Source organism: Jatropha curcas, chromosome 5, assembly GCF_041381405.1.
Source record: "Jatropha curcas cultivar XTBG-Jc1 chromosome 5, XTBG_Jcur_1.0, whole genome shotgun sequence".
NCBI classification, from domain to species: domain Eukaryota; kingdom Viridiplantae; phylum Streptophyta; class Magnoliopsida; order Malpighiales; family Euphorbiaceae; genus Jatropha; species Jatropha curcas.
In genome coordinates this window covers 23,978,605-23,988,696 of record NC_143155.1, presented here as the reverse complement: position 1 = coordinate 23,988,696, position 10,092 = coordinate 23,978,605, and the positions used below count along the sequence as shown (strand labels likewise).

At 35.5% G+C, this 10,092-nt stretch overlaps 2 protein-coding genes across 2 annotated transcripts; one reads left to right on the top strand and one right to left on the bottom strand.

Annotated features, from left to right (window-relative positions):
• Positions 1-77: 77 nt before the first annotated feature.
• Positions 78-2,571, bottom strand: LOC105649795 (Protein kinase superfamily protein). Its single transcript, XM_037636109.2, has one exon. The coding sequence runs from the start codon at positions 2,277-2,279 to the stop codon at positions 342-344; it is 1,938 nt and encodes a 645-aa protein (XP_037492037.1). The 5' UTR covers positions 2,280-2,571; the 3' UTR covers positions 78-341.
• A 3,212-nt stretch (positions 2,572-5,783) lies between these two features.
• Positions 5,784-10,092, top strand: LOC105649794 (Actin cross-linking protein; the record flags this gene model as incomplete). The annotated part of the gene is given in 4 exon segments (XM_089721144.1): positions 5,784-6,525; positions 8,263-8,862; positions 8,959-9,250; positions 10,047-10,092. Coding segments are annotated over 4 exon segments (1,563 nt in total). The 5' UTR covers positions 5,784-5,880.

Genomic DNA, 10,092 nt, shown 5'->3' with positions numbered 1-10,092 from the left:
GTTCTGAGATAAACAAATTACGCTTGATTTCTTATAATTAAAGAGAAAAACCTTATATTTTAACAAAGGGAGTATGATTTTGTATGAAATTTAACCCGAATTTGAATTTACGAGGGGAAGACCGGACCCGGTACCCAAATACAAAAGAGGTAAAAACGTGATAGAGTTACAAAGTATTTGACATTCTCTTTTATCAAAGCTTCTATATACATCCAAACAAAACATCTGACACGCAGTCAGTCAAAACCCCACACTCTTTCTTTCTCTTGTGCCTACCAAAACGCCAAAACCCCATCCCGTCATCACACTACACGTAACCCTTCCTTCAATCAATCAATTAATCATCCTTTTGCCACGTCACCTTCCCCTCCATTCGAATTATTCGCCCCGCCAAACCCACGCGTGCAACTCCGGATCCGCTCTAGCTCCTCCACTACCTCCTTCGAATCTGGCCTATCATCCTTATCCGCCGCCACACAGCGGAACGCTAGCTCCGCCGCCGCATAAATACTCTCCTTCGCCTCCCCTTCAACAATCAATACTGGGTCCACTACTTGATGGAGCTGACCCATTTGGATCTTGGATACTACTAAATCCGCTAACGCCATCTCTCTTTTGTCCCTACTCTGATCCACCGCTTTCAACCCAGAAATCAACTCTAACAAAACCACCCCAAAACTATACACGTCGCTTTTCTCGGTTAACCGGAAAGACCGGTGGTAATCCGGATCCAAGTATCCAGGGGTACCTTGAGGTCCGGTCCAAACGTAACCAGACGAAGATGACGACGTTTCGGGAAAAACCAGAAGCCTGGAAAGTCCGAAGTCTCCAACTTTAATTCTCATATCTTTCTCTATAAAAATATTTGAAGAAGTTATATCTCTATGAACGATCGCCGGATGGACGGCGAAATGCAAGTACTCTAAAGCTAGAGCCGTTTGCAATGCAATGTCGAGCCTTACTTGCCATGTTAAACGCCCTTTGCGATGCAAGCCCTTTGGCCCGTGCAGATGGTCAGCGAGAGTGCCATTCGGGACATAGTCATATACTAGAAGTAGACCTCTCGGGTCGCTGCAGTACCCGTAGAGCTTGACCAGATTTGGATGATCTATTGAAGATAATATCAGGATTTCATTGCAGAATGACTTGGTAGAGAATGCTTTGCCTGCAGCTGCCGCGTGGTGGTGTTGCTGTTTATGGAGGTATTTAACAGCCACAACTCTGCCATCGTAGAGGTGGCCTAAGTACACAGACCCGAAACCGCCGTCGCCAATCTTTCGCTTTGGGTCGAACCGATTTGTTGAAGATTCAAGTTCCTCGTAGGTGAATACAGGTGGAAGTAGACTCGCGGAGCGGTGGCGGTGAAGGAATAGTATTGTTGGGTCTTCTTCCGAGGCTAATGCTCTTAGACGCTTAGACCTGTAAATAGCTGCAATAACTAGAACGGCAAGCAATAAGCATAATACCGTGAAGATTGAACATAATATCGCGATTCGATTTGCATCATCTTCGTGAATCCATGGAGGCGAGAATCGCGATTTAGGCAGAAAACAGAGGAATCGCTTATCCGGGTCTGAAGAATTGAACCCACAGATACCATTCTTGGATTTACACACTCTGCAACTAGAAAAGTAAGAATCTTGAGATTCATCGTATTCAACATGAAGCCCAACTGTTAGAAACTGGTCAAGATACTCTAAAATGTTCGGCTGGCAACCTTGCTCAGAAATAGGTAGATGACTAGATCCGCAACCATGGAGAAGCTGAACTGGGTTCTTAATAAGTTTGCATTCCCATGAACAATGGCTGCAATTGGGAAGATTCAGGGGGGAACAAGAGCGAACAACAGAGAGACGGGAACAATCAGAATCGGAGAATCGAAATGGAGAACCAGAGAGATTGATCGAACGGGTAGGAATTGAAAGAGAAGAGCAATTACTGTTAGTTGTAGTTTCTGTAGATGTAAAAGAATGATGGGTTTGAGGAGAGAGAGTGAGAGAGGAAGAGTTGGGTTCAAATTCAATAACAGAGAAAGAAAAGTCGTTAATGGAGATAGTAGAGTAAGGTAAAGAGCATTTTAGTTGAAAAGAAGGATGACCACAGCCAGGCGATATAGAGAAAGGAAAAGGAGGAGTGGATGAAAATGGAGGACATGAGGATCTGGGAATTTCATTCGAACTCAAAGTACATGCATCACCACCTGCAAAAACGATATTAAAAAAACAGAGCACAAAGAACAAGTAAGGCGGTGGCTGCGGCGGTGGTGGTGGTTGAGGCATTGAAGGAAAAATGAAGAGAGAAATGAATGTTGATTTGAGATGGTGATACTTGAGTGTGGCTGCCTAGGATATTGGAGCTGAGTTTTGCACGGAGAGGGAGGAGAAAGAGGAACTCGAGGAAGGAGGTCACGTGAAGAGAAGATGAGTGAAGACAAAAACGACTAGGAAAGAGGTGAGAAAGAGGCAGAGAAGGGGTCAGATTGGTGGAAAAACTGGAAATCTTGGCCCCTTGCTTTTTCTTTTGTATTTTTAATGTGTCTTGCTTTTGCATTTTACATCACTTTGTTCTTTATTTTCAGTCAGCGTTTACACATTTCTTAAATAAATTTACATTTTGGATCCGAACCCAACTATAAATCAATGGATCGATCCGTCAACATAAATTTGTTAAAGGAAATTAACAGCCAACACCGACGTATCTAATCTCGTACAATCTTAATTGATTTTCTATTATTAAAAATTAATTTAAAATTTAAAACTAGAGATAACTGTTATCTATGTGAATAGATAATTATGCAATCTGTATGTATATACTGAAAAACGTCATTAATTATTTTTTAATATTATGAAAATTTCTTACACTTATAGACAATAAAAATTATATTTGTAGACAAACAGAGTAATTTTTACATTTCATTCAGAGAATGATGGTAGGTGACCTACAGGGGACCTTGGGGGTCCGAAGTCTTCGCAAAATCATTAAATTGATTGATTTTAAATAACTGCAATTTAATACCCAAAAATAATCCATTACCTCTTCGTTGTAACGTTAGTCGTACGTTGAATTAGAACATCTAGAAACTTTAGTTTCCTGTGTGGTCCGTAATGGTTAATAGAGAAAGGGTTTCACTATTTAAATGGTGGCCCCACCCATTCCATTTTAAACGTTCAATGAAAAATGTTTCTTTTTCTTTGGTGTCGTTGAGGGGGAAATGGCACATGCACTTGCCTTTAAATATTAATTTTAAGTCCTTAACGTGCGTTGACTCAAAGCAAAGGAACGACAGTGATTGGACCTGCACTCAGTCCAACCGCCAAACGACCATAAGTGCTGTCGCCTAATTCTTTTTGGGCTCTTTTGGAGTTTGGTTCATTTAATGAACAATTCTGGACTTTGCTAGCTTTATCCAAGCCCAAATGCTCCCCTTGAATATTGTTAATGGCCTGCCAGATGGAATAGACATGTAATACTTCACAGAACATAATTTAATAACTAATTATTATTTAACTCATGAGAAAACTGAAAATATTTCTTAATCTGATGAAAATAATTAACTATTCATTTTCATTTAATGTTGACAATTAAGTAGTTTAATAATTTTAGTCTCATTAAAAGATTAGATTTTCTGTACACGTGTCACGTGTAAGATTTTTACCTTAGCTATTGAAATCCTTAACTTTCATATATATGTTGTAGATTATATAGATATTCTCTTCTTGGAAGCATATGTAGATTATTAATAGGTACAATAAAGCTATTATAAATTAATAATAGATTTATTTACTAAGGATAATATTTGGATAAAATAAATTTTTTTTTATTTACTAAGGATAATACGAACCATAATACGTATTGGGGACTAATCATTTTGACATCTACGCAACCTTTACAAAAGTTGTAAGCGTAGAGATTATGATTTTGTCTGCGAAGTTAGCTACGATCACAGAGCTGAATCAACACTTTATATAGTAAATTTTAATTAATTTGAAATTAACACTTTCTTTGTTTTCGGAAAATGATTTGTCTTTAGAAAATATTTTCCTTCTTGTTTAATTACAATACTGAAAATTAATTAAACGTAATTTACAAGACTAAAAATATTATGAATTAATTTTAATAAATACGTTTTAATAAGATTATATATGATAAAAATGTAAAGTTGTTTATTTAAAAAAAAATTATCAAGAGAATATTTTTCATTCACTAATTAATTTTTCTTAGCACTCCAAATATCTTAAAAATTATCAAATGGGTAGAACAAAAAATCATATTAAAGTTATTAATAAAGAAATTACAAATATATTTGAAACCCAAATCAGAAAAAGGCAACTTGAATCGAATTATTTCACAACTTTACTTGCTTGAAATGAAATGCATCCATCCACTAAGAAAAAGTCTGCCAATGCGCCAAAACACATCACAGAGAAAGTGCTTCGACTCAACCATCACTACAACTTTCTTTTCCCATTTTTCAAGTTTGATGGCAACAAAATTATCACATAGAAGAACCACTCTTTCACTACAAAATACAAATATATAAATAAGAAGATTTAACAAACTTTCTTTCCCATATGGTTTTAACAATTTTGATAATTTGCCATGGTCTTTGGTCCAAGTAGATTTTAAATTTGTTAATAGATCGTTTAGCTAAGAAGAGAGGGAATGCTGCAAAACCTTTCTTAGCATGACTGTAAAGTTTAATTCTGTTATATAATAGCATAGTTTTCTAATCTATTATTGTTATGAAAAAAAATATTATTGCTATTAAAATTTATATTATAATAAAAGAAACCACCATTTTGACTCGCATGTACATAAAATTTATGTTTTTAGAGAAGTTTATATATTTAAAGTATGAAATGCATTATTTTAGTGTTAGAAAAAAATTTTCCTCCATCAATTCTGTTGGTGGACAAGTGGGTGCATTCACTACCAGAGTTCCAAATTCCAGCTGACAAACTAAACAATTTTAACCATTTTTGTTTTTTTTGGAGGATAAACCATTTTAAGTTTTTAACATATGTATGAAGAAAATTGCATCACTCAATGTGAATCAGTGCCAGCGGACAGAATTGGTGAACGAAGATTATAATATAATTCCATTTGCGGATGAAATTCATACTTTGTGTTTCCTTGAGAAAAAAAGTCATTGTTGCGTTGCATGATCTTCAATTACAAGTCAAAGTCAATTCCAATAGTAGAGGCCAATTCTTTTGTCTCTTTCCACTTTGTTTTATGAATAAATAAATAAATTTATGCTGAAGCTCTTCCCTTTCTTCCCATCGACGTATGCATTTGTATATATAACACCACATTAATTTTAAATATTGATTTATTAATTTGATTCATTCTTACTATTAATTTATACAAAAAGAAATGCAAACTAAAACTATATCAGAATCATGAAGTATCTAATTTTACAATTTTTAAAATAAAAATATGCACTAAAAAAGTAATAAAGTGCGAAAATCAGTATTTTGTTATAAATTATTAATTTATTCTTATATTTAGAAAAATACACTTCCTTATCCTTATAAATTGTTAATGCCATCCAGAACTTTCTTCGTCAACCCAAGTACAAGTCATAATAGGAATTTCGTCTTCCGCTCTAGAAACCTTATATGCTAAGATAAACAAAATTAAAACGAGTAAGCATTAATTAGGAATAAACACAAGAAAATACCAACACAGTTAACCTTTTTAATCATAATTAATTAGTTTAATTAAACACTATATTACCTCATTTTCTCCTCACCTTCCTTAGTCATGCACAGACTTGATATATATAAATAAGAGAAACCCTTTTATAAACCATCTCAAATTTAATTACTCCAAACTAAAACAATCTCTCTAATCAGTTAAGGTTAGTTCTGGCAGTTGATGGAGTTATTTACGAAAACAAAGGCAGTTAAGCTCCGTAGCCATCTCGATAAATACCTCGTCGCCGACGACAACGGAGAATCTGTCCGTCAAAGCAAAAACGGCTCGTCTCGTAAAGCAAAATGGTTTGTGGAGTTCGTAGAAGGCAAAAAAGAAGTTATTCGTCTCAGAACATACGACGGCAGGTACCTCACCGCTTCCGATTTACACTTTCTTTTAGGTATGACCGGAAAAAGAGTAATCCAAACTGTGCCAGAAAAGATCACCGATTGGAAATTCCAGTGGGAGCCTATAAGAGACGGGTTTCAGGTGAAACTACAAAGTTGGTGCGGGAAGTTTTTGCGCGCCAACGGAGGAACCCCGCCGTGGAGAAACTCCGTGACTCACGACGAGCCGCAAACTGGTTCGACGGTGAGGTGGATTCTTTGGGATGTGGAGGCAGTAGAAGTAAGTGAAACGGAGTCGTTGGCGGAGTATTTATCGTCTATGTCTAGTTTTTCTTCAGTTCCTGAAGATCTTCTTGAAGCGGCTTCGGATGAGTATTTGGGATCGGAACCGGGATCACCGATATCGGTGGTGTCATCGGCGAGGACGCCAAGATTGACTGTCGTTAAGTCAATGTCTCCAAGATTATCACCAAGCAAGGTAAGCAAGGAAATTTTTATTTTTCAAAATTTAATAGAAAGTAAGTAATTAATGATTATTGAATTAAAATTCATGTATACAATGATTATGAAAAGAAAAACTTGGAAAGATATGACTAATTTGGTAGTAAATAAATTAATCTTTTAGGTAATATAATTAAAATTCATCTTTTAGGTAATATAAGCGAGAAAGAATGTTGGTCATAAGAACAATCGTAGACAACCTGTATTAACAAGAAAGATAGAAAGAAAGAAATTGCGTGTACGATATGCCCTAATTACCCTTTATTATTATCTTTAGAATCACATATTTTGGCTTTTGTCTCTGTCTATGTTGTTTGTTTGGTGCTAGGACCAAATTAAGAGTACTGTTTATAGTTAAGATAACATCATAAGAGAAGGAAAGGAAAGAAAAGAAATGAAGTGACAGTGTAGTTTAGTTCAAACAAGGCCTGCAATGAAATGTTCACATTTCCACTTGATTATCAAATAATTGATACTCCAAAGTTTGAACGGCAAATTGCCTTGCCTTACCAACCTTAGAGCACTATAGGTACACGGTGAGTTGGGTTAAGTTTCTAGTGCTTTCTATCTTTTGTTGGTATTACATCTGTCAAATCTACATAAATGGCAAATTTATGTGGATACATATAGGAGGTATTCGGTTACTAAACACGAGATTTAATGGATTGAAATATAAAAACTCTTTTACTTGAAAAAAATTCAAAATTGATACCTTTCGATAGGATGAGTAGGACATATGGTTCGATTCAAATGGAACCGAATCAAAAGAAAATGGAAACTAATATTTCTTCAGAAGGGAAATTAAACCAATTGATTTTGATCAATTTTTATTATATCGGTTTGATTTTAAGCCTAACAGATTATCTTTAGTGTATGTTCACGTGAAAAAAACCGTTAAGAAATTTTAATTTCCTTTTTGTTTTGTGCGTGTGTTAATATATAGTAATATATAGATTGTATACGCAAGTTTTAATTACTGGTAAAGTCATAATCATTGGAACCTAAAAGGCTAAAACAACTGTAGTAAGCAACAAAATAGTAATTTCTGCTAAAATGATGGCATCGTTTTTTTATCGTGTTTATGATTTTATCTTTAATTATTATGTGAAAACAACTAATTAGTATTTGTTTATTTCATCAGAGTTATTATCAGTTTGTCACTGTTTATGAAAAGAAGATTCAGAGAAGAGAACACGCTTACTTTTTTTAATATTAAAAAAAATCACATTTAAAGATAAAAATCAAACTGTGGCACATTATGCATGACTCATTCAAGAGAGAAAACATTTTAAAAAAAAAATGGAAAAAGTAAAAGAGTCTACAACTGGGGATACTCTTATTCTAATTCAATTCCACAAGGTTAAAACTGTAAATTACCCATCTGTCTGAAAAGTTGAAAGTATTAGTACAACTCAGACGACACGTTTCAGAATAGGATATTCCTTAATAATCGTGTCCAAATCACCTCCCGCGTTCTCACTTTCAACTGTGGCTTGCCCTGCTGCCTGCTGGTGCTGACCACCACCTCACTAACAAGTAACATCCAATCACTTTCCTGGATATATAAATACCTCAAGCCCCTTCAGCCTTCACATGTGAATATCCACAGAAGAAGAAAAAGAAAACCTAAAAAAAGAAACGTATCTTTTTAAAGCTTTTTTTAACTCTCTTGTCGTCTTAAAGTCTCTTCTCTTATCTGCCTTCGCTTTCGCAGACCAACTCTAACCAGTTCCGGTCAGGTATGGAATTCTTCACCAACGCCAAGGCTGTGCGTCTCCGTAGCCACCATGACAAGTACCTCCACGCCGAAGAAGATGAAGAAACCGTTGATCAAGACCGAAATGGATCTTCCAAGAATGCTAGATGGACCGTCGAGCCTGTACCCGGATCCGACTCCATAATCCGTCTCAAGTCTTGCTATGGGAAATACCTTACTGCCTCTAACCAGCCTTTTCTTCTAGGCATGACTGGTCGCAAGGTCCTGCAGACTTTGCCTAGAAGGCTTGATTCGTCTGTCGAGTGGGAACCTATCAGAGAAGGGGCTCGGGTCAAGCTTAAGACCCGATATGGTAACTTCTTGAGAGCTAATGGAGGTCTTCCGCCTTGGAGGAATTCTGTGACTCATGATATTCCTCATAGGACTGCTACACAGGATTGGATCCTTTGGGATGTTGATATCGTTGAGATTCAAGTTAAGTCTACTCGTCAAGACAAATCGGAGCCCCAACCTATTTTGCATTCCGATTCTTTGGATTTCGAATCCAGTTCGCCTTCCTCAGTTTCTATCAAATCTGGCACTTTTTCGAGACAGGAGGTTTGGATCTGTAACTTTTTCTTATTGTTGTCAGTAAATTACTGAACAAATTAAGTTCAAATTTTTGATATTTTGTTTTGGTATTTAATTATGCAGTCGACTGAGTCTAGTGTGAGTTCGCCTCCGAAATCGGAAGGAAGAACTATATACTACCACGTGGCTGATGAGAGTGGCAATTTTGATGATGATCTAGGGGAAGTTTATTCTTTGCATTTTAAGGGAAATGGGGTTGATGAGTTGACTCAAAAATTAAGAGAAGAGATTGGTCTTGAGGATATTATTGTGTGTTCTCGTAGTCCTTTGAATGGAAAGCTTTATCCCCTTCGATTGCGGCTTCCTCCAAATAATACTGATATGCATGTTATTGTAGTTCAGTCTTCATCCAAAGGTAAGCTTTTGCTATAACTTTGTTTAATTTTTATGGTGTATTTATCCAGTTATGCTACTCTGGGTAATTAATAGCGTATTCTAGTTTTTACAAATTTGCGTAGAGAAATGTTCATATCTCATATGCTGTTGCTTGTGTTTGGTTGTTAATTTTGATTAGCTATATATTGATACATTCTGGTATTTACTTTAAAAACAATTCCAGCTTTTATAATTGTTTGTGTTTGTATTTACCTCTGCAAGACATATTTGCTTATTGTAGATTAGAGGTTTAGTTTTTAAGCACAAAGCATGTGGTAAGTTTGCTAGCTCTACCCGTTTGAATTTTATTAAGTTTAGTTTTAAGGAACACATTCATGAGTCCTTATTTTATCAATTTGGAGAAGTAGAATCTTGTGCTCTTATGCCAAGAAAGTAGAATAGTGTGCTTATGCCATTCAAATGATTATTTTACTCACTCTAGTGACAAATTTACTTAAATATAGCATAGGAACTTCATGGTTAGTTATATAGTACAAATGCAATGACTTAACAGCATTTCCATTTGGTGTAAATGCAGGAAAAATCTACGTTTTTCCTTTTGTGTGCTAGATGAACACGATAATTGTTCTATTTGCAATATTAATATATATATATATATATATATATATATATATACTGCATCTAATTGTTCTATTTGCAATAACAACTTAGTCTATCATTGACTTTGAATTCCCGCTTGCAGACATTATTATCTTACTCCTTTTTTTTCCCTGGAAATTTTTTTTGACTTGTTTTTTCCTTTCCTGCTGTATCAGTTGCAAGAGAATTTGCAAAACAATAACATACCATGGATGGACATAA